Source organism: Bombus affinis, chromosome 12 (assembly GCF_024516045.1).
Source record: "Bombus affinis isolate iyBomAffi1 chromosome 12, iyBomAffi1.2, whole genome shotgun sequence".
Taxonomy (NCBI): Eukaryota; Metazoa; Arthropoda; class Insecta; order Hymenoptera; family Apidae; genus Bombus; species Bombus affinis.
This window is the reverse complement of record NC_066355.1, coordinates 7,380,665-7,404,729: the sequence shown is the minus strand read 5'-3', so window position 1 is coordinate 7,404,729 and position 24,065 is coordinate 7,380,665. Positions and strand designations below refer to the sequence as shown.

The 24,065-nt window shown below is 34.3% G+C and overlaps 4 protein-coding genes across 13 annotated transcripts in view; 3 read left to right on the top strand and 1 right to left on the bottom strand.

Moving 5' to 3' along the window:
• Window positions 1-17: 17 nt before the first annotated feature.
• LOC126922594 (CTD nuclear envelope phosphatase 1 homolog) lies at window positions 18-5,812 on the top strand. 5 transcript variants are annotated; one of them, XR_007712848.1, is made up of 8 exons: window positions 18-125; window positions 803-1,035; window positions 1,107-1,321; window positions 2,028-2,094; window positions 2,173-2,374; window positions 2,548-2,765; window positions 3,741-3,915; window positions 4,185-4,382. XR_007712848.1 is itself a non-coding variant. In XM_050735372.1 (7 exons), the coding sequence occupies exons 2-7, from the start codon at window positions 990-992 to the stop codon at window positions 4,328-4,330; spliced, it is 870 nt and encodes a 289-aa protein (XP_050591329.1). In that variant the 5' UTR covers window positions 21-125; window positions 803-989; the 3' UTR covers window positions 4,331-5,812. The 5 variants fall into 5 exon arrangements, 4 of the variants coding, with proteins under 4 accessions (XP_050591329.1, XP_050591326.1, XP_050591328.1 ...); XM_050735372.1 differs by lacking the exon at window positions 3,741-3,915 and having other exon boundaries at window positions 21-125; window positions 1,131-1,321; window positions 4,185-5,812; XM_050735369.1 differs by lacking the exon at window positions 3,741-3,915 and having other exon boundaries at window positions 21-125; window positions 4,185-5,812.
• Window positions 5,813-6,296: 484 nt separating this feature from the next.
• On the bottom strand, window positions 6,297-8,129 carry LOC126922599 (peroxisomal membrane protein PEX14). Its single transcript, XM_050735383.1, has 4 exons — window positions 7,966-8,129; window positions 7,413-7,736; window positions 7,101-7,336; window positions 6,297-6,603 (listed from the first exon to the last, which is right to left on the bottom strand). Exons 1-4 carry the CDS (start codon window positions 8,020-8,022, stop codon window positions 6,420-6,422), a joined length of 801 nt encoding a protein of 266 aa, XP_050591340.1. The 5' UTR covers window positions 8,023-8,129; the 3' UTR covers window positions 6,297-6,419.
• Window positions 8,130-8,660: 531 nt separating this feature from the next.
• LOC126922571 (AP-2 complex subunit mu) lies at window positions 8,661-11,669 on the top strand. Of its 2 annotated transcripts, none has more exons than XM_050735295.1 (5): window positions 8,661-8,820; window positions 9,403-9,783; window positions 9,868-10,118; window positions 10,197-10,453; window positions 10,526-11,669. In XM_050735295.1, exons 2-5 carry the CDS (start codon window positions 9,444-9,446, stop codon window positions 11,004-11,006), a joined length of 1,329 nt encoding a protein of 442 aa, XP_050591252.1. In that variant the 5' UTR covers window positions 8,661-8,820; window positions 9,403-9,443; the 3' UTR covers window positions 11,007-11,669. The 2 variants fall into 2 exon arrangements, with proteins under 2 accessions (XP_050591252.1, XP_050591253.1); XM_050735296.1 differs by lacking the exon at window positions 8,661-8,820 and adding an exon at window positions 8,850-9,013.
• Window positions 11,670-12,868: 1,199 nt separating this feature from the next.
• Window positions 12,869-24,065, top strand: part of LOC126922520 (calmodulin-binding transcription activator 2) — a 40,456-nt gene continuing 29,259 nt past the window's right edge. For 3 of the 5 annotated variants that reach the window (XM_050735153.1, XM_050735151.1, XM_050735149.1), the window contains exons 1-3: window positions 12,869-13,141; window positions 22,488-22,912; window positions 23,203-23,485. In XM_050735153.1, the coding sequence (XP_050591110.1) occupies window positions 22,679-22,912; window positions 23,203-23,485 (517 nt within the window). In that variant the 5' untranslated portion in view covers window positions 12,869-13,141; window positions 22,488-22,678. Of the gene's footprint in view, window positions 13,142-13,390; window positions 13,519-22,487; window positions 22,913-23,202; window positions 23,486-24,065 lie in introns of all 5 variants that reach the window. The other 2 variants (XM_050735150.1, XM_050735152.1) reach the window with 2 other exon arrangements.

Sequence of the window (24,065 nt, the reverse complement as noted above, 5' to 3'; positions counted from 1 at the left end):
TTTTGAAAATCTAAACCAATAATATGAGAATAACATAATTGTAATGCTGGTCATACATATTTGAACGTATATAATTGCAAATTACAAGCCCCAGAGAAAGTTATTTTTAAGTTTTCACTTTTACGGTAAGTTCTATTAATCCAAAAAGAGGTGTCCAGAAATAGGTAGTAATACTTTTTATAAATTCCTACTAAACAATAATTAGTGCTGTTTAATTAATATTATCCCAGATGATAGAATAAATTGGCGATTTCCTAGTGAATTTAAATAATATTAATTTTTTAACTTATTCAGGAAGAACATAGCAGTGAAATGATCAAATATTGCGTCATCTTTGTAATCAATAGGGAAAAAAAAACAAAATTGACCGCGTGGTATAGTTTTCGATAACAGCGAAAACTGAATGTCATGCTTTAATATCAATTTGATATAGCAGATATTCGTGCTTTCATTCCATAAAAGAAAGTGATAACACTTTGATGATTTCTTATCTAATTGTTGTTCGCCGACAGAATCGAGTGTGTTGTTTGTTGTATTCATTAATACATATGATGTACAGAACACTGAGTATTGGTTTTTTTATAAGATGTGATTTTAACTAATCATATGCAATATAAATCTTTGAAAACTTAAAAGAACAATGCTTTGAATCCGAAATTTGTATTTAAACTTTTGAATAATGAATGAACTTCTTGTTATTATATAATACCATCCTATTAGATATATATATATATATGTATATATATATATAATGATTTATGATTAGTCTGATCATTATATTTCTCAATTTTCTCTTGTGCAGTCGGCTCGCGGGAAATGTAAACGGTGTATGGTACACATAAAGTAGAATTTTGAGAATATCATGCGCGCTAGCTAAGCGCATGGAAAAATTGGGTCGATGTGCGAAAGATGGCGGCTACTGCGTGGTGTATGTGAAAAAGATTCGCACATAGATTTTGCCTGTAGTTTCTACCAAAACATGACAAGATATGGAAAAGCGTATTTGCATGTGCACGCCGCTACTATACGCGGAAGGTTCGTAATGTTGATGAATATTCAGATTCCATGTTTCCTATTCGCGTAAAAGACGTTTGTTTACGATAAAGTTTGTATAATACTACAACGTGAAGTGGAGTGTTGCAAGGGAAAAAGAGACCCTAACGTAGGCGAGACTGGAGATCAAGTGTTGCCGGACTTCGGCCCGGTAAGAAGATCAGTAGAGATGCTGAAGCAATTGCAGATGGGGATGAGAGCTTTCCTCTTGATGGCCTCCCGATTGTGGACATGCGTCTTCTTTCTCCTCAAGAAGCAGGTTAGAGCCGTAAGTAGGTGCTTCGCGCCTCTACTAGCATTTTTTCCCTTACAATTTTTATAACATAATATCCTCCTGGTATTGTGTCAATTTCTCCATTAAATATATTAATTCACGTTTTTCCATTCACAACAATTTTCCGTCGGTTCCAGTGAATATTTGTTATGATCATGTTGTCACAATATAGTGTGTTCATAATGCAGCGTTAATTATGTTAAAACATTCCGTGCAATGATTAAAAGCTCTTTTCTTTAACATTGTAATCCCTTTCTTTTGCTTTTGATGGTAAAAACATATAGAATAATCATGATTATCATATTTTCTGGAGGGTCATATGAAGATTTGAAGTATCATATGCTTTTGCTATATCATTGTTAATCAGCATTTTTAATTAGTAAACGATGTATATATTGTGTTCTATGTATTGTGTTTCTCACATATTAGATATATTTTAACAGCCAGGTAAATAATGACATTTGTTTACCATAAAACAATAAAGTATCTTAATTTGAAGAATCTTTTTATTATTTTCCCTTACATTATTTTCCCTTATTTTTACACATGTCATATTCCATTAATATAAATATGTTTTATGTAAGCACACTGCATTCAATCATTATTTCTGTTGCTTATTTATGTTAATAATAGAGGCATTATTATATATATGCTAAATATTAAATAAATAATTCATGTTTTATAATTGATGCATTTTTAGATATCACAAATGCAACCTGTTAAATATGAGATCTTTCCATTATCTCCATTGTCAAGGCACAGACTTAGTAAGTATTACTGATATTCTATGTTAGATATGTTGCTATAAGCTATTAATGTGTATATATAACTAAAATGTATTATAGGTATAGTTAAAAGGAAAGTACTAGTATTGGATTTGGATGAAACATTAATTCACTCTCATCATGATGGAGTAGCAAGGCCAACAGTTAGATTTGGTACACCACCAGATTTTATTCTTAAGGTGAAAATAGATAGACATCCAGTCAGATTTTTTGTCCACAAAAGACCACATGTAGATTTCTTTCTAGATATTGTTAGTCAATGGTAAGTTTCATTATCAGAAAATAACTTTCATTTATATTTCAATTGAGACTTTGTACTTATTATGCCTTTAGATAAGAAATCATATCAATTATGAACTGTTGATATTTTTAATATAACATATGCTATTAAATATATTGAAAAATAAATGTTCTTTCTTTTTCCTATTCTTAAAGGTACGAACTAGTGGTTTTCACTGCTTCCATGGAAATCTATGGAGCAGCTGTTGCAGAAAAGTTAGATAACAACAGGGGTATTTTAAGAAGAAGATACTATAGACAACATTGTACACCAGAAATGGGTTCCTATACTAAAGATCTATCTGCAATTTGTTCAGATCTAGCATCAGTCTTTATACTTGATAACAGTCCTGGAGCCTACAGGGCTTATCCTCGTAAGTATTCATAATATTTGTTTTTCTTAATGCAATAATATTAATTTTTCATAACTCTTATAATGTAGTTGTCTGATTTAACACGATTTCCTAGTTTTTTAATTTTTTTCGTATGTATTAAAAATAATCATGTATTGTAAAACTGTTTAATTTTATGCATGATACAACAATAATTGTGAACAAATTATTACAAATACAAAAACGATTAATAAAAGATGAAATGAATATATACACGAATTTAGTATACATATTTACATATAGGATTGTTTTTATAATTTTAATACTATTGTCGTATCATGTACTATATATCACAACCTGTAGTCAGAACTTGCTTACATGTGCACAACTATGTGTAGTGGAATAATTGTATCTCGATCTACATTAAAAATATTGATTAAATATTTCCTAATCTCATTACTCAACAACTCTTAATCAAATTCATTCAGAAATTCCACTCATAAATAACATTTTACAAATACATTCTGATGTCCATATGCTTTAATGATTAAAGACGTTTTGTGTACTGATTGTAGTTGTTAGGGATACAGATAAATACAGAATTATATATTATTTTATGAGTTTATATTGTCTATGCAGCCATTGATATCAAATTATTCCATCATTGCAATTTTATTTTGTAAACTAAAACATCGAAACTAAGATTTAAAACATTATTTAAGATACGTAGTTTATTTTATGAAACTTTTTCTACCAAAACGAATTTATTAATTTTTTAATTTAAATCAATTTCGGTGCATCTATTACTGTTATTATCGTTGATATGATCATTGCTGTAATTATTTTAAATAAACGGTGCTGCGCGCATTAATAACAGAGAAAACATTGACATATTTTATAATTTTTCTTTCATGTCGTTTAGTTCCTACACTTACATTTTATATAGTTTGACTGGGTAAACAAATAATGAAATCGAACACCGAGATAAATTTTATTGAAAAACGTATCTATTTGCAGCTATCAGCGTTGATGTTCTGTAAGCAAGCACTGAATACAGGCCTATGGATAGATGTAAAATATGCTCAATTGCCAATGCTCCTCCACTTGAATAAGCACTGGACACTACGCCGAATTGGCAATGAACTAATTTCGACTGTTTTAATCGTTTTTTTTAATAATTCCTGTGTATCAGGTACTAGATTAAAGATTAGATTTTATTTTTATTCAATGCTTTTTATCTCCAGCATTCAAGAAAATCATAATCCATTCGTTAGAAATTGAATAGCATATTTTTACATAAAGAAAGTGTTGTATAATCGGATTTTCTTGGATGTTATATTGGACAACTATAATTTTTTAATTGATATTTCGTTTTTAGATATTTTAGACTTAAAAATGTTATTCACGTGTTAAGCATTTTTAGGAAGCGATTGTTTATTCCTTTTTTTCTGTTTATGGCAGATAATGCAATACCAATAAAGTCATGGTTTAGCGACGCGGGAGATACTGCTCTGTTAAGTTTACTTCCAGTTTTGGATGCACTTCGTTTTACACAGGATGTACGGTCTGTTCTTTCAAGGAATTTACATTTACATCATACTTGGTAGCACAGTTTGGATTAATTAATAAATTAGATTTATTAGAGACCGAACTACAAAACGTTTAGCGTGTTTAATCTAGGATTATTGTTACTGGTACTGTGTTAATAGACATTAGGATGCTGACTAAACGATGCGACAATGATCCCTGACACACACCCTGTCCTCATTTTCTACGCTCGTTAGAAAACAAAACTGTAGCGAGTAAGTCTGAAAGGGAGTGGGACCTTTAACCAAACTATTTACATTAGCACAAAATATCCTGGTATTTTCGTTATGTTCATGTGTGCGCAATACTATATATGTACGTACGCGAGTGGTACACACATACGCAAAAACAATTACACATATACACACATGCATACACGACAAACATACAGAGCTTTTTAAGAAAAAAATGTATTTGCCAAAGATCAAGATTTTCAGTTAACATAGATTTATATATTTTACTTGAAATAATTTTGTTCTAAGTGGAGATATGCAAAACATTTTAAGTATTTTGCCACACATGATAAAAAAGTGTTATATTTTTTAAACAAATTATTTCTGTTATGTATAATATTATTAAACTTAAAGTGTAGTATTAAAAAAAGGATAATCTAATACTAAGTCACACTTTAAATGGACTTCGCTGTAACTCACTGTATCAGTGAGGCAGCTATCCTGGATATACCTAATAATAAAAAGAAGTATTAAAGAACTATGAAGAAGCGATATTTGATTTCAATAAATTTTTAAAAAGATTAAAATTCTTTAAAATGCAATGTACGATGTTAAAGAGTTAAAAAAATAGACGAATAAAGTAACAGTGAACGGATGTAATCGTACATATAGCTCTACAGTACATTTGTTCGCTTGTTTAAGCATTCAAAATAATATTGAAGATTACATGGTTTGTACTATGGTGAGGAATGTGTTTGTTGCAGAATGATTGGTTTGAGTGAATGAAAAGTGTAATCAAGCCATTAAACATTTCACATAACATTTATATATATAGATACATAAATATATATATAAATGTTAGTTTCACTTAATCATAAAACTTCAATTTAAAAAAATATGCCCATGTGCACAAGATTGAAATAATAATTTGTTCTCAAATAAATTGCATATGATTGAGAACATTTGTTTATTTATTGACGTATATCAAATGAATTGCTCACAAGGATTTATATTATTGATAGTAATTTATTCCCCCAAAGTAATAAGAGTAGCCATGGGTAATAGATATAAGATAAAGCAGGATTACACCACATCTAATAAAATAATGTCCTTCTGTACATAGTATACCTGTATGTACATGTATGTATGCTCTGTTGCCACATACATGCAATTATATCTATATGTCAAGGAAATATTAATTTTTTAATTTCAAATATACACTACAAAGCAACTTGTATAAAATATTCCTTGGCTTAATATGGTTCTATGTATCGCGATTGTCTTTTTAAATTCAGATATGAATTAAAATGTACATATTTAGTTTGTAAAGCTAGTTTGTATTTTTGGTTTTTATACCTTTCCCATTATATCGTTAAATATTTCATATAGATGATTTGTTCTAAGTAATAAACAATGTTAAATAGTAATATGACTGTGCATTAGGAATATTGTTAAGAAAATGTTTTATTTTTTATTTACTTTTTTATTTCAATATCATAAAAATTATTAAACAATATTCGAGGCCTTTAATAACAGGGATGGAGGATTGATGCTAATAATCAAAGCCGAACAAATGTTAGTTCTTTCAGAGATTCCCAAAAAGAAGAAAAATAAATAAAAATTAAGTAACAAGCGTAATTTACAAAAATTTAATATTATTTAAAGTATGATGCATTATATATGTCCCTTTGTTCTAGAAACAACTTTACATTTTTGTAGGAACCAAATCGATTACTGTGTGACTTTTGAAATGAAATCAACACAGAATTGGGCAAAATAAAAGTTGAATCGGTAATATAATAAGAGTAAAAACTTCGATTCTTAATATATATTACACATGATCAAAATCATCTATTCCTTTTAATAGACATCACAGAATATTCTGTACATTGAAGACTGTTATGGTGGAAGTGAATGTTTATGAATTATCTTAAATTTACACCTTAGGCGGATCTTCGCGAATCATTTCCAGAGAACTGTCTGAATTATTAGCGCTACTTCCACTTCCAGCATCATCTTCTCGTTCAGTTGATTTTTCCTGACTTGTACCTGCAGCATCTAATTGCCATGTTGGTATAGATATAGATGGTACTGATGCTGGCGCACTTGGAAATTGTTTTCTGTTTAAAATTCAAAATTTTGGTAAATACGAATAATTGTAGATTACTTGACTTTCTACGTACAAATTTTATACAATTTTGGTAATACTAATTACAAAATTATGCAAGAATATTAAACGTAGAATCTGTTTTTTTACATATTTTTTGTAATCAATCACAATTTGATTGATATATTTTATAGTTCTTTTATTCAAAAAAATTTTTACTTTTGTATTTTTAAATAAATGTATTTGAGTGATTGAATCTGAAATATATGCATGTTTGTATGTGTGTGAATCAACATAAAAGAAGGAGAAAAAAACTTTTGTATAAAAATTATATCTTAAGATTATTGTATAAATTTAAAAATAAAATAGTATATGATGTATAAACAGAATGATTATCTTGTATAGGAATAAATGTTATAAATTCTAATTGTTGATTACGTATTGTGTCCTAATATACTTCAATATGTAATCATGTTAAAGCATAATTACATACATAAATGTATATTATACCTTGATAAAAGTAAAGATTTGAGACTAGCTAAATCTTGTTTTAGTTCTTGTACCAATTGAGGTATCATTGGGTCCATAGATTGATTCTGTGTCAACTTTTGGACATCTCCCTCAACTTTAGAAATAGATTCTTTTACTTCTTTCATGGAATTTTGAATAGTTTTGTCTAACTCAGTAACTGAATCCTTTATGCTATCCTTCTTTTTCCGGCCAAATAGAAATGGTTCAATGAATTTCTACAATGAAGTACAATACAATTAACTTGTTACATGATTTGAAAGTAAGGCTTGTATTATGTACGCACGATAATACCTTGTAAAACCAATAAATGCAATATATAGTAGCTCCAATTAAAGCCGTAGCATTGAAGAATTCTTTAGTTCTTTGGAAAAAAGTTATTTGGTATGGGTATGTTTGAAAATATGGATACATTTGTCTCGGTGGAATAGGGACCACTGTATAATCATTTGAATTATGAACAACATTTTGATCAATCGTTATGTCAATAGAAGCTAATTTAAATGCTCTTTTAATTTCTTCATCTGTTAAACCCTTTTTTTGAAGAAATTCTTCTTTACGTCCAATGGGGCTACTTTGTACTTTAGGATTCTGTAAAAATTCTACTGCTGTTTTTACCTTAAAGAAAAATTTGTATCAACCTTTTATATTAAAATATTAAAAAAATATATATATACTTATTACACCATTTTATCCTTAATACTTATATAATCAATATTCACTTTTACTTCGTATCGTTCTGCTGAAATTCCATAATATATGACAAAATATTAAGATATTTAAATAAATATACATACGTAAATATATATATATACATATATATAGCCTCAGAATAATAGTAACTTACTAAATTTTCCCTCAAAGCAAGGTTATTATTATTTGCATCTTGGTTAGCCATAGCCATAATTAAGAGTATGATCACTTTAACGAAATTATCATAACTATGTATTTATATTCAGTTTTTTCTTATGTAAATCATTTTGTAATACTAGGTACACATGTATCCGAAAATATTACAACGCGCAGGCGTTGGTATAAACACTTGATATAGTATCTTTTGGGTATAAAAAGATTTTCAAATATCTACCAAGAAAATTATTGAACTCTGTTTTTTATATTTAATTAAAATATATCGCATACATAGATATCAAATAACAAAAGAAACATGAATTTCCTATATCATTAAAAATATAGTGAGTAATCCTATACATATATTTTGTTGAATTTTCGTATCATGTGCATAAAGAAATATAATCAGCGTAAACAAAAGTTTTCTGAGCGTGCAAAGAAAGTATTTAATTAGTAGACTGCAAACTTGTAAATTGTTGATAAATTAAATATCTTTTTAATATTTTTATTATAGTGATTAAACATATAAATGTACAACTACCGGTTTTGAAATCAATACAACAACCCTACTTGCCCTATAAACTTATAATTAAGATATTTGCAATCATAATGATGGATAGATAAATCTAAATTTCGATACAACATATTGCTGTATATTATACTGATCTATTGTTATTTTAAACTTAACTTATCGTAATAGTATGTCTTTGGGATACGTAGTATAAAGAAGTGGGTGTTGCTTTCGTCATTTGATAGTTTGCACTTGTATCAGTAGGTTGGTACTGTTACTGTACGTTTCGGAGGCTGATACAAATTAGTCTCTTATTTTTATTAATCGCATTAAGAGTCATGTGTAAGTGATCTTTTACAATTCTGAAACTTATATTTATGGATATTTGCATTTTATAATTTTCGGAGAATTTTCGATAATGATAGTGCTTACGATATAGGCCGTTCATTTCCGATCAATAATACTAACCATTTACAAGACATATTAGAGAACCTCAAATGTCATTTAAGAAAAGGGGCGTTATCTTTTACTTGATGTAAGAAGTTTACGTTAATTTTTAGATAAATTGCTCCTCTCATTTTCTTCAAAGTTAGTCTCTATAGTATTTGAATTGAATTAATACAGTATTGTCCCAAAAAAATTTTCATATCACTACTTGCATTCATTGATTTTTAATTCTTTTGAACGTCTTACAATGTTTTTTAATACGTGATATATTTATGTTACAACAGATTTTCGTCATTATATATAAATTCCTAAAATTAAACATTTTAAGGTCGTAATTAAAAAAGTGTTGAATTTGATATTATTGTATTATATTAAATATTAGATACATTTTATCTTAGAAAGTATATAACATTTACAAATATATTTTGATAAATCCAAAATTTTGTATGGTAATAAATTAATATTATGTGTTTATAGATTGATTGTAATTGGAATAATAAAAGGTACCCTCTGTCAAAATGATAGGGGGTTTATTTGTCTACAATCATAAGGGAGAGGTACTTATCTCCAGAGTATATAGAGATGACATTGGACGAAATGCAGTTGATGCATTTCGTGTCAATGTTATCCATGCTAGGCAACAAGTACGCTCCCCTGTTACCAATATTGCCAGAACATCATTCTTTCATATAAAACGTGCTAATATTTGGCTGGCTGCTGTTACTAAACAAAATGTTAATGCTGCAATGGTTTTTGAGTTCTTATTAAAAATTATCGATGTTATGCAATCATATTTTGGTAAGATTTCTGAGGAGAATATCAAGAACAACTTTGTGCTAATCTATGAGCTTTTGGATGGTTAGTACCTTAATATGTCATATAAAGATATTTCCATAAGTAAAAATATTTTGTTTTTAAAGTATAATTAAATTTATTGTCTAGAAATCTTGGATTTTGGGTATCCACAGAATTGTGATACTGGAGTCTTAAAAACATTCATTACTCAACAAGGAGTAAAATCTGCAACAAAGGAAGAACAGGCTCAAATAACCTCCCAAGTAACTGGTCAGATTGGATGGAGAAGAGAGGGTATCAAGTACAGACGTAATGAATTATTCCTTGATGTTCTTGAATATGTGAATCTCTTAATGAGCCCTCAAGGGCAAGTGCTAAGTGCACATGTTGCTGGGAAGGTTATTATTCAAGGGATAAAATAAGGGAATAACTGAGGTTTCAGAAAACTTATTAATCTAACATTTCTACTGTAACAGGTTGTGATGAAATCTTATTTGTCTGGAATGCCAGAATGCAAGTTTGGAATCAATGATAAGATTGTTATGGAGGCTAAAGGTATGAAAGGTGGAAGCGGTTTGGGAGGAGGTGGAGATGATCCTACAGGTGCTAGATCTGGGAAACCTGTTGTTGTAATCGATGACTGCCAATTTCATCAGTGTGTCAAGCTTAGTAAATTCGAGACAGAACATGCTATCAGTTTCATACCTCCTGATGGAGAATTTGAGTTGATGAGGTAAAAATCCTTCAGGGAAACATTATGAATGTAAAACTAATAATCTTAATAATTGTTGGTGATGTCTTGCAGATATCGCACCACCAAAGATATATCATTGCCTTTTCGCGTAATTCCATTAGTGCGTGAAGTGGGGCGTACAAAGATGGAAGTGAAAGCAGTACTAAAGTCAAACTTTAAACCATCTTTGTTGGGACAAAAGATCGAAGTTCGAGTACCTACTCCTCTGAATACAGCTGGAGTACAATTGATTTGCTTGAAAGGAAAAGCAAAGTATAAAGCATCCGAAAATGCTATTGTATGGAAAATTAAACGTATGGCCGGTATGAAAGAAACTCAGCTATCAGCGGAAATCGATTTGCTTGAAACTGATACAAAAAAGAGGTGGACCCGGCCGCCTATATCGATGAATTTCGAAGTACCATTTGCGCCCTCTGGATTCAAAGTTCGGTACTTGAAAGTATTTGAATCCAAATTGAACTATTCCGATCATGATGTTATAAAATGGGTGAGATACATAGGCCGAAGTGGTCTATACGAGACACGATGTTAATGACGTTTCATCGCATTATTGTAAATGAGTAACCTCAAGGCATAAATACGATTTTCTCAAAATTATCACTTTACGGCGCATATTTAAATAGTTGTTTGAAATACTTAGATTAACTGACGAATGGTTAAACGTATAAATGGTTAAACGTATAAATGGATAGATACCAAGAGGGGAAGATCTTTGTGCCAATGTGTTTTATAATCTAATTTCTTTCGCGTGTTATATTTTACTGTGGCATGTGAGTTCTTTTTAAGAACCTTTTTCTATAACAATTTTATTCTATCTGATTTTTAGCGAAATTCCAACTTTTGTGAAAGTTAATATTTATGTAATTTCATGCGTCGGATTAGATTTTAATCTTGAACATACATGTATTATATCATACTTCATTATACGTTACGTTAACGACATTTTTTATTCTTTTTTATAAAATAAAAATTCATGACCTCTTTGGTATCGTAACAACGAGAAAATTTAAAATAATTGCTAAACACCGTGAATGATATTTAAAATGCGCTCAATAAAGTCTAGATTATTGAACATATTTGTTGTCATTTATGAAAATGAATAGAGAATATCTCGATTCATTGTAAAGGAATAATTTTGTCTCTCTATGTTAAAATTCATATGCATAATAAAGTATGTATGTAATTTAAAATGTTATGTTATGTCGTAATTTTTTAAAATAACGTTAAACGTTAAATAGTTTATTTCTATATTGTTAATTAAAAAGTACCTTTCTATATTGTTCATATTAATTTTATATTGTTTATATAATTTTCGAATGTAACGACAGAATGAAAATGCAATATGGCCGCGAAAGGGCAGTTATAATTGCTATTTTTAAATTTGAATCTTCTCTATATCTTTTTTACGGTAGTAATAATACAAAACGCATATGATTTTTTATTTTTGGATAAAATTCTTATCTTCATCATGACCGATAAAATGATCATAAATTTATTTCGAAATCAGTTATACACTTGTAATTGAGTATTGAGCTAATATTTTCTCCGTTACTTTCTCTTTGATTTACTTTAAGATTTTTGTAATAATTTATGATAATTATATAAACTTACCATTCGTAGTTATTTCTGCAGCAACGAGACCAAGAATTGCGATGTTATCCCAAATTTCAGCTTCTTTTTTCACACGAATTTCACTACCAATCGCACAATAATGTTCGCGGGATTTCACGGCAAGACGAACTAACGTATATAATTCAAATTGCAAATAGAGTCAAATCACGCAAGTGTAGTCGTTCAAATTTGAAATCAATCAAATGTATTGTTATTTCATATATATTTTATAATTTAATTAATTAAATTCTTCAATTAAATAAACATTTCTTATACAATTATTTTTGTTAAACAATCGCTGTATTAAATCCAACTTTTGAATAGAAAATTTATAATTACATGAATTTGTATGCACAAATATACCGGAAGTTGAAATTATACAAGTTATTTATTACTTATGAATAAAAACTAAAACGTCATCACAATTTTATCTTACGTCTTAACGATAAAACCAGGTACGTAATAATCAACATAGAAAATGAAAGATTTAATAATTCTCGTGAATCTTTTGTTAATCTAAAACTCCATTTTTTTCATAATCGATCGAGTAATTGATTTGACACACAACAAATTGAAAGCTGTCACGAACGCCAACGGAGAAAGGAGAAAGAAGCGAAGGGACGTGTCCTAATTAGTTTTAATCTGTTCGATTAATTAAGGTTTCGAGTGAATACAATTGAATCGGTGTGGCGACTTGGTAGTAGAAATTTAAATTTAAAGCGGAGTTTCTCATCTATATGTTACCCGCTTGCCTTGGTAGTAGAGCGTGATAACTTGTGCTTTGGCGCATGCGGCTCGCAGCCATACCCGTGCTCGTACCTGTCATGGATTCCAAGGATCGACCGCGAGCGCAGGCACGCGTGATCACACGATTTCATGCGTGAAAATCAACGATACATCGAGAGATTCGTGTATAAGAGTAATGCACGATTATGAATCGGTGGTAAAGTGGTGATATCTCATTGCTCTAAGTGTTGGCGCCGCGTAAACAATCGTCTCAAGATGAACCCTCTCGATACGGGTTACGGGCCTTCTGTCACACGGAGCACAGATATTGTAAGTATTTTATACAATGTATCTTTTGCTCGATCAAATAGATATATATTCGCGCTAAGCGACACGATATATATTCCGTGAGCCGATCTACGTTGATTTTGTATGCTGTCCTCGTACCGTAATGTCGAGCCTTAGAAAAGTATTTCCCGAACGTGACTGATAGTTTTTCCACCCGTGATTAGTTTCCACCTCGGTGAATTTCGGTGGAAACAAAATTCTTCGAATCCTGATCAGTTTACCAATGTTTAGGTTACACCGTGGTCGTGTATTGTATACGCCACGTCTTCGAGGTCTCGTGGCGATTCTCACCGAGCAGTTTTATGGGTACCGCTATTTTTAGTACATACCGTAAACCTGCAGCTCTGGCATAAACGAAGGTATTGAGAATTTTATAATTTTCGTTATATACCGGCACGTGTTGTTTCTCAAGTTGTCGGCTCCCGGGTTATTTCAAAGGAATAAATGTGATTGGTGTGTGTATTCATGGCTATACGAAACGTATAAGTTTTCAAAGTATCGGTTAGATTATTCGGTAGTACGGTGTTTGTTTCTGTGATGACAGTTTGATGAAATAAAAAATCGGACGTTATCGAATTATCATTCTTGGCGGGAAATGTAAGGAAGCGTACAATAATCCGTCATGTATCGAAATGTTAGCGTACAACGTGGTTTCATTAAACGAGGACCATTGTATCTGGGCGAGCTCATCGTAATCAGCTGTTATCAAGAACGTTGTTAAATGTGTTTCCTGCCACTTGTGGTTCTACCAGCTACAATTTTATCGTAACGGATACGAGTCACCTTTATGGCTTTATTTTGCGTCGAATCGTTAATTATTAAACCAACAAAGTCTCTTACTACTTCACTGTTTTTTTCGTCATCACCATATCATTCATCTTATCGCGCTACATCGGGAACGATAATCGATATTCGTCCAGTGGGACGATTGAAATTTTAAATTTGAGCGGAGGCTATTAAAAGACAAAACAGACAGTGGTGCCTTAGAGGTGAAAACCTGGTCGATTCAAAGTATACTTAGAAGCCAAGTTGTAATCTTCTGTTTAAGGAAACCTTGTGCTTGATGCACACATCGTGCGATAAAGGAACGACTAAATATTCTAAAGGGGAAGCGAAAACTATCGGTATTCACATTTATCTATCATACCTAACGTCACGATTTCGTTACTATTTTCCATAATGAATCGTTCGAGTATTGTTGTTTTCCTTTGTATGGTATATATAGCTGGAGGATATATAGTATGTTAGGCGTACACCTGTTTCATGACTTATTTGAGTATTTGTATTCGATGTTGAATCAGTCTCTAAATTATTGTAAATAACTAACTGTTTACTTGACTGAGTCATTCGGTATTTATATTGCTTAATGATACTATTTATATTCCTTTTTTCCCTATATTTTAGATAACAACAATTGTATATATATATGCACACAATTGTACATATATATATATATACATATAGGATATATATAGCATATATATAAGATATATATAGGATTCGTTGGCACGGGTAATGCAAGTAAAAGTAGACACAGACTTCTTTGGACTTGTTGAGTCTAACACATAACCGGTATCACGTCGGGCACTGTGTGGGACGCTTAGAAATTGTACACAATACCAAGATTATACAGCGTGACTACATAACACCTGGACGCGTACTCCCCTCATATAAATTACGACGAGTGTTGGCTACACATGTGTAGCATTAAAAAGTAAATAAATGTGATAGTCCATTATGTATGAAGCGACTATCGAACGTATATAGTGGTTATCTGCCGATAGAGCGGCACGTGCAACGATAATAATAGAACTGTCGGTGCATTCACATACGGGGGATACCTGTTGTGTAGTATGTTAAAGACACAAAGTTTCACGCTCAGACTCACTTCAATCATCAGCGGGATTAGACCTGATTAAATCGATAAATCCAATCGAGCCATGGCGTGGGAAATACACTTTCGCCTCTGAGTAGTATATTTGAACGATGTACCAATAGATTTCTGTAATCTTCAACGCCATATCCCATTATTTGATGATCGATAATTGGTCGATAGTTGCTATAACGAGCTATCGTAGCTCGCCTTGGTTTTGTGCTCGAGTTTCCTTTCTTTTTTGCAGTTCCAGACAAAGCGTATTATATTTTTAGTGTTCTCCCAGGTATCAATATCTTTTGTTTAATGAAATTAGGTCGGCGTAGCGTCTAAAGGAATATCAGATTTGATCGTTCTTAGAGTTAGCGTTTTGCACGTTACGTGGCGTTATTTTCTTAATTTACGAGAGATAAATCGGCTGTGTGACGTCATTTTCTGTTTGTATATCACGAATGTTTGTCAACTGGTTTTATGCCCAAGGTCTTTCATACGGTGATAATGAAATACCATTTTATTTACGTTCTAGTCTAAAAATTCACTATGTGTTCTCTGGCTTTAAGTGTGCTAGTTTAATTGCTTCAGAGATATATCAGGAACAATTGGCTTGATAAGCAAGGTAGCTATGTGACGTGTAAAGAGTACGGAATAGTTCAAAGACCAGTAAAGATTAACATTCCATTTAACCACATGCCGAAACAATTTTATCCTGAATTATCTTTATCTCTTGGCCACCAACATAATCATTTATATCGGTCAGGGAACGCTAGGTTTTCGATAACATAGCTTTTTTCGATTGTGTACCTCTTTATATCCGGATAGCCAGGTTGTTTGATATTATCGCTAAAATCCACGACTCTACCGTGCACGTATGTTGGATCAATGACAAGGATAGATGCGTTGCTAATCACGTGCCGTTGAAGCAGAATAATCAGAGGATGAATTAATGTTATGTATATTCTAATCGCTATACAGTCGTCGTAGAATATAAAAAATAATGATCTCTTCTCTATTTTCTTTTCGTTAAGAAACATTAACGCAACTTTTGCATCGCTCGATACGGAAACGCGCATATCCGTTATCATTTCCTACGTCATTGTGCATCATACATGGTATACTGTATCCTGACGCCTTTCGTGGCGAGAAAGACACATTGGAACATTGTGAATGGCGTATATAGAAACGCATCTGCTTCGTCCCATCGAAGTAGATGCCTTTTCAGCACGCGCTTTCTGTTTGTTTCGATTCGCAATAACGTTTATTTTATCGAAATGACATGAAAACGTTTGGCATATATCGAATATAAATAGCGTTCGGGCTATTTTCTCGGTGCACGGGGCAATGATTTGCACAAAAAGGTCATCACAAACGATGTAACGTGATTAAATACGTTAATAGTAAATTGTGGGAAATGATGTTGTTGGAAAAGGTCGATCTATTTTTGCGTCGTGTTAAATAGAAACGTGCGAGGTCATTCGCGTTTTCTCGTTCCCCCATAATCGCTGGCTTTCCGCACGATTTTCACTCTTAATACGATCATCGTTAATGTACCATTACAACGTTATGAATGACCAATTAACGTTACTATCGTTGTATGGTTGCACTTGTAAACTCAATTAGCAACGAAGGTGCATGACAATTGACAATTGATCTTGCCGCGACATTTGTTTTAAGAGACACGGGATGTTAGAGCGATTATAACGTGTGTTTGCAGAACGTGGAGATTTTATGAAGTCTTAGTCATTCGTTACGGAATGACTGATACACGCATATTTCCTGTTTCAGTTTCCATTTAACAGAATATTTGATTGCAATTTAGAATTAACAACGGAGAAATCTACTCTTATTATCGTCTCGTAATTCGGAAAATATACGAAAAATTTCAACCTTTTGACCGAATTGCATCACGTGTCCTAAATACCTGTGAACGATAATATGTACAGGATAGCAATCTCAATCTTTTTGGATAAAAACCACGAAGCATCGAAGAGATTTATTTCTAGGTCATATCGATGAATCTTTGAAAATTCCTATTTTCGACGCAAACATATTTGTCGTTGCTCGTAATCTTGACATTTTCTTCCCAAAAGTTGCACTTGGAGACTTTCTGCGGACTTTTATTTACTGTCGTTCACAATACACTTGGTACGGGTAATGTCCAACTAACTCGATCAATTTTCCCAACTACCATTTACGTTGTCGGCACGATTTTCAACGTGTGTACTTGTTGACAATCTGTACATGATTCGGCACGACTTCCTTCACTTTCTCAACTGGCTGTCTCGCCGCCTTCCTATCTCTCAGCCAGACGAGGTCGAGCCGGTGAACGATTCACCTTGCTCTTGAAAATATTACTCGCCGAAGTTATCGTCAACTTTGAAAAAGGGAATTCTATTTCTACGAATTCTTCTCGAAGGATACGTGCATATGTCTGTTATCGTACTTTTGGATCTCTTGCCTTCTATTTCCTCTTGTTCTTGTCAAGTTTAAAATCTAAACTGTGATTCGTGTTGGTGCTGCGTGCATTTTTATACAAAGTGTCTTAGCAATCAGCGAGGGATCGATCGTACGTGAAGGAACAAGCGGAAAATGTACGACGAACTATTTGGCGTGACGTTTCGTTTTCGAGAAAATCGAGTTTGAAAATTTGTCAACTATATCGGAGGAACTAGAGCAATTTCGAACTGAACAGAGGTGAGTAATCGGCAGGAAGTTATTCTACTGTGAAAACGAGTTGAAAATGTAGAATGAAATTTGTTCAGAGCGTGTCTTCTGAGAAAATGAAGCTTGAAAATTTCAAGTACACGTGTGCCAGAAAAATTCTTAATTAAAATGTATTTAAACTCTACTTTTTCTATTTTTAATCAAATTTTAAATAGGAAAATATTATCTCACATTTTTCTTTATTTTTACACGTAGAATAACCTTCTACTTGTTATCTGCTCGTAGATAGTCGGTAATTAGCTACATTCCCATATACTAAATTAAGTTTCCAAATTTAGCTTTATCTGAGAAACAGTGACGTATGAAAGAACGTCGTTCTATATATTCAATTTATTTTCTGTTCACGTAGAATCACCCGTTTGCTTATCGTATGACGATTATTGAGACGACGTACTGTATAGACGAGATCGAGTGATGCGCGAAAATTTACGACGAGAAAGTAGTTGTTTGGCAAATCAGCCTGTAATTACGGAGTAACACATTTAGGAAGTTGTAGCCTTTATCTGGTAATAGTAATAAATCTTTGGACTGAAAAGCGTCAGAGATGGTCGCGATGTTGTATGCATTTGTACAGGATATTAATGTTGGACAAACTGAAATGTGTGGCAGAGCATCATGGCAAACTTGAAGCAAACAAACTTGCACCGACTAAAATGCTTCGCTCTTTTGCATGAACTTTGTCTAGAGATGCTGCTTGTTTAGGAAAACACCGCAAAAACAGCGAGCGTTTTTGCACCACTAACGTTACCTTGCTTGCACGGAACTAATATACGTAAATTGCGTTGCCTTTAACGAGCTGAATCAACGTGTACCCAGAGCACTAATTTAACGATGCATATTTTTAATTGCGTTATGTAGAGAAAATTTCTGATTACCGTGGTAAAGAAAAACCGATTCGCTCGACGATCGTGTACAAAGGAAATTCCGAAGTTTTCGGTTTTTTTTTTTGAAATTTAAATTTAATTTATTTATAGCGATCGTTTCATTGATACAATTTTTGTAATCAGCCTGTAACTTTCTTATACTTTAGGTAGATTCGCAGAAAAATATACCATATATATTGAAGGCAACCGAGAATAGAATTCTTTGTAGAAACAGATGGGCCACAGAGTCCTTTTCCAAAATTCAGTTGCGTTCTGTAGGTTGTGTGTTCATGTGGATGGAGAACTAGGTCGGTTACTCTCGAAGGTGGTATAAATAAATAAAAGAAGGAATATAAAACCGAACGACGCATCCCGAAAGCAAAGAAACGCACTTTGTTGGTAATTTCGCGTACCGCCTGCAAGCTGATTGGTTTTCCACGTAGAAAAATAAGCGTCGCCGATTTCCACGTATGTACGTACGAGATTCCATGAAGCTCTAACTCGATCACGGCTTTTTATACTTTACGGTGCCACCTGTGTAACGGCGGTGCGCTCGTAACGCACTCGGCAATTTCACGAAAATTATCCTGTTCAGTTTGTTAGCCGTGCTCTCGATACACAAACTCGTCAGCTGTTATATTAACTGACACGCGACACGTGCAATTGATCGGCATTCCGCGCATACTACAAAAGTGTTTCAGGTGTTTGTAACGCCACATTTGCGTGCGAAAATATATCTTGTTTAGCTGGACTCGTAAATAGCGTTGCATAACCTGGCTAATTAAAGCTTTCCGATGACTGCCTCGAAACCATGTCCATTTAAGACACGTACGTCATAAGAAAAAAAAAAAAAAAAAGGATTCTCACACGAACATTGTTTCATCGATTCAAGGCCTCCGTCGGTTTTCGTACTGTATCGCGTCCAAGCTTTTAACTTGAAATCGAAGAGTCCTACCATCGTACAACGCAATGTGCAGAATTCTCAATTCGTTGTTGATCAGCTAGGAAACAGGTATCGTTGCCGATTTCATATGTTATTCAGAAGTTGTAGCGATATCCGGAGAAGTGCTCGTAAAACCGGTTACAAGGTATCGCAGCCGCCTTTTTTCAAAATTCATGCCTTGAATTTCTCGATTCATGGGGAGAAGGAAAGTGGGTCATTGCGTCTCAAAGGAAGGGTGGTTGGCTTCAAGGTGAATCGTAGAGTTAAAGCGAGTGAGTGAGGTATTAAGAGGGCAAAGAGGTTTAGAGGAGAAGGGCGTAACAGGCCGGAAGGGCGTGGAGAATGGTTGAACGATCGAGAAGCCATGACGAAATTCCATGTACATTGTATTCCTTTGTGAGCCACGTGCCTGTCGTAGAAGATTGGAACGTCTTTTGTTAGGGGATTATTGGCGCCTGATCAGCCATTAAATTGGCTAATTTGCGACCAAACAAACAGCAGGATAAGCGAGTTTGCGTCGTTACTCTGCTTTCCGTCATAACTTTCCATATTCACTGACAATTCCTTTCATCGTACAAGTTACGAGAGCGATATTTTACTAATATACATCGTGAATAGAAAATCTCGTGTCATCTAATCAAGGAGCAATAACTTGAACGTACGTTATACGTAGTAGTAACGTTCTCCCGTGATATCGTATTTTATGAGGGTTGAAATGCGTTGGAGAATTAGGTCTCTGCTCTCAAAGCGGAAGGCGAGAGGGTAACTGTCTTCAAGGTGAATCCCAAACTCTGAAGTGCAGTAAAGATAGAGAGTGAGCAAGCTTGGAGGGAGGATAAGAGGTCGGAAGGGCGTGGAGAATGATGAAATTCCGAGTAGACAAGTCTCTTCTCTCGAGTACTTAGTCGTTATGGACTTTCGAGTGAGAAGGGAAATTTCGCTGAGAGTACGATCGGATCTCGCATTGTTTCGTACATAGTTTAGCTCGCGAACCGATGATTACCGTCTATAGTTAATTCTCGTTCGATTCCACCTTAATTCCACGGATCTAAGTAACGTACAAAGTATCGTGGAATTGTAGAAGCGTTTAGCTACGATTCGAACGTGGAAATCGATTTTCGCGAATGTTACTGCAGGCCGGAAATTAAGTTTGTTTTCGTCAAAGGGAGAGTAACTGTCGTCGAGGCGAGTGGCAAAGTCAAAGTATACCAGGGGATGAGGACGAGCTGAAAGGGCGTGGAGGATGACGAAATTCCGAGTAGATGGGGCTCCTTTGTGAATTATCGTCTTTTTCCCTGGATTCTCGTTTAAGGGGACCGATGTTCCATCGACAGGAAGTGCACAGAGATTTCGAAACTTCTTATCGACTATCCCTCGACGAAACAATCGGAAGTATGTTCGAGCTAATCGCTGTTATTAGGGGATGTTCGGGTTAGAATACGAAACACACAAAGCTCACTATCGATCGGTGAATCTACAAATGTAGGACACTCGAACATGTTGTCACAGTCGTGCAATGCTAAACAGGCGAAGTCGCGTGCTTTTAATCGTAGGACATTAACATAGCTGTCATTTTTATTTACATGGTCGTATTTGCGATGTTAAAAAAATATACGATCATATAGGAAAATTTGTGGAAAATTTAAAGTTCGATGAGCTCGAGGGAAAACCTTTGGACGCTTGTATACTTGAAAAATTGGGAAAAATTGTCGCAAACTTGAAAATTCGCACGTGAATCGAATATATCAACCGAAAGGACTATTAAAAATTTAAATTTGAATTTGAAAGATTTGTTAAAAATTGGAACTCGATATTTAATTCTATTCAGAATACACGAATAGCTATGGAAGAAAGGCAATCAGTTGGAGGATGTTGTGTTTCGGATTTCATCAAAAAACTGGCAACGTTTCTACCCCTATTCAAATAATTTCAAGTCTCTCATCTCTATGATGGAATTCGTTTTTCGGAAGACTTTGACTCAATTTTACTGGCTAAATCTATGATAATGGCTGCCAAGAATCGTACGTACGATAATGGCTGCCAACTAGAATCAACTTTGCAAAGCCAGCTAGCTATGAAGTCGTAAAAAAATAGAATTGTCGGTACTTACACGGATCCGTATAGATCTATACCTGGTCGTATGATTATTCAAGAATGTAGAACGGAATAGCAGTAAATGAATCGGTCACGATCCGATAAACGAAAGAAATGAAATTCTTCGTATAAAGGAAGACGAATTTCGGAAGATACAGTTTCTCCAGACGTGATTTTGGATACACGCAACACCCTCGCGTGCTTCCGATCCAAGAACTTAATATCGCGATGTTATTTGGAACGGTTTCAAATCTTTGAGCTCGTGTATATTCATTTCTTATTTTTGCAAGCAATCTATCACGAGTCCACGAAATCCGCCGTGATAACTGGCCATTAATATATTTCCTACTCTCAGCATTTTTACTATTCTCCACCGTTGGTACATTTTGATCGATGAAATACAAAATAATCGTCGACGTAAGAGTTTTGACATTAGCATAATCTATTTCCAATACGTAGAAGCATTTTGAAATGTTCATCTGAAAAGATAGAGTAGATAGGGAAATCCATATGGAAATCTTGGAGTTTGTAACATCGTCTGTTTACAAGTCGTCGAAGGCAAGGGATTTAAAATCGAGCGTTGGTACTCGCGTTAAGCGTTACTACTCATACTTTAGTAAAACGGCGCGTGAAAAGCGATCGTCAAAGGTAGATAGAGGCGGCTAGCGAAATAATCTCATCGATTTGCCTTGCGAAAGAAGCCACGGTGATGCACGCTCGAATGACACGTTCATAAGGGAGTGAGAAGGCCGTGACATGGAATAGGATGGAAGGTAGGATCATCCTTTAAGACGACAGCTTTAATATCGAGTATCTTGGTGTACGTGTGTACAGGAGGAGCAGGTGGTAGCAATCGCGCTGGAGCTTTAAGAACCTAGGGGTGGAGGCTGGAGAACGCATTTCCCGTCGGATACTTGGATCAGCCGAAGAAGGAGGATCGCTTTCGAGGAAGCTTTCGTGCAACCTGTGCACGTTCTCCTTCTTCGTCAGTAACAGCAAGAAAGACTTAAAAGAGGACGGTGAGGATGAGGCAAGTAGTGGTATTGGAGCCGGCTGGCAGTGTTCTGGTGATCAGACAAACTTCCCTCGGTAGTAACGTTGCTACTAGTAACACCAATTCCAATGCTGGATCCAATAACGCTCACGAGACCCATGGGCTCGCCAATCACGCTGCTGTGTCCACGATTGCCTCCAATGATCACAATCAGAATCGTATCGTCGTCGTGCGCTCATCCTCCTCGACCTGCATGACCACCACGGTGAGTCGATTAATTCGTTTTATAGTTGGACCGAGTCAACTTGGATTTTCCTGTCGGGTAATGTTCCTCACCTAGGTATATAGGAACTTGTACCGGAAATCTCGAAGCAACTAAGCCGATTTCTTCTCACGTAGCTGTATTAGAATTAGCTGGATTTTGTTCCTCCTTTCTTTTTTTTTTTTATTGCATCGAGTATATGTTGGTTTGTAAATGTTTTATTGTGATGACTAGAAAAGTTCTTGCGATGTAACAACAAGCTTCCACAGAAGACATCGAACATTTTTCACCAGGCTGACAATCATTCATCCGCGAACGGTAACAACATCAACATTAACGGGAACCTGAATGGAAATTCCGGGGCAATCGGTAGCAAAGCATCGACAAAGGTCGTGGTTGGTAGCGGAGGTTCCAAAGCGAACGAGAGAAACGATCATCTTAGGAATGATCACAAGAGCCAAGAAGGGATCGGTACTGGTGAATCGAACTCTGGATGTCGTCCAAGGACGAGCAAGGAAGCCGCTCACGAGAACGTCTCCTTAGACAGGAAACTCGATGGCGCGGATCCCATCTCCGGTAAGTACTTCCGCCATTACTTCCTTTTACCTTTGACAGACCAGCCGATCCTCCCGTGAATTATTTATTCCCCTATCGGCCATACTTCTTAGAAGGTAATAATTTACTTTGCTGTTTATGCACTGAAAGAGGAAACGATTTCATCGCTACTATTCTATGCTGTTACGATCGTCAGTTTCCACTCGATGACAAACGTTTATGAAGTTATGGCTTTATGTTCCTGCTTGCGATTGGAACGGTGCTCGTGCCATCAATCGTTTTATTCGTCGATTGATGGAAAAGGCTACGAGGTAATCGCGATTTTGGTTATAGTCGATCGACGTGCAATAGTCGGGCGAAAGTGCGTTGATTCGAGAGAAAATAGAACGCACAGTGTTTCCATTCAACGAACCGTTTCTTTGTGCAAGGGAACAAGTTCGATAAATGGAGGCACGTATTCGCGAAACGATAATTTTTTGTTTTATTATCCTTTGAACGACTGTTCGCGACTCTTTTCCGCTCTCTTTGCCGATATTAGGAAATGCTATGGCCTAAAAGAATGTTACCAGCGTGGCACAGCTTTTCGCAACACGATAAAGCA

Bases quoted from the DNA above. Each gene is read 5' to 3' on its own strand.
- LOC126922599 (XM_050735383.1), bottom strand. From the start codon at position 8,022: ATGGCTATGGCTAACCAAGATGCAAATAATAATAACCTTGCTTTGAGG. The intron at 7,737-7,965 runs GTAAGTTACTAT...TTTTTCTTTAAG, and splicing joins TTGCTTTGAGGGAAAATTTA to GTAAAAACAGCAGTAGAATT. The intron at 7,337-7,412 runs GTATTATCGTGC...ACTTCATTGTAG, and splicing joins GCATTTATTGGTTTTACAAG to AAATTCATTGAACCATTTCT.
- LOC126922571 (XM_050735295.1), top strand. From the start codon at position 9,444: ATGATAGGGGGTTTATTTGTCTACAATCATAAGGGAGAGGTACTTATC. The intron at 9,784-9,867 runs GTTAGTACCTTA...TTTATTGTCTAG, and splicing joins AATCTATGAGCTTTTGGATG to AAATCTTGGATTTTGGGTAT. The intron at 10,119-10,196 runs GTTATTATTCAA...CTACTGTAACAG, and splicing joins GTGCACATGTTGCTGGGAAG to GTTGTGATGAAATCTTATTT.
- LOC126922594 (XM_050735369.1), top strand. From the start codon at position 990: ATGGAAAAGCGTATTTGCATGTGCACGCCGCTACTATACGCGGAAG. The intron at 1,036-1,106 runs GTTCGTAATGTT...TTTACGATAAAG, and splicing joins GCCGCTACTATACGCGGAAG to TTTGTATAATACTACAACGT. The intron at 1,322-2,027 runs GTAAGTAGGTGC...ATGCATTTTTAG, and splicing joins TCAAGAAGCAGGTTAGAGCC to ATATCACAAATGCAACCTGT.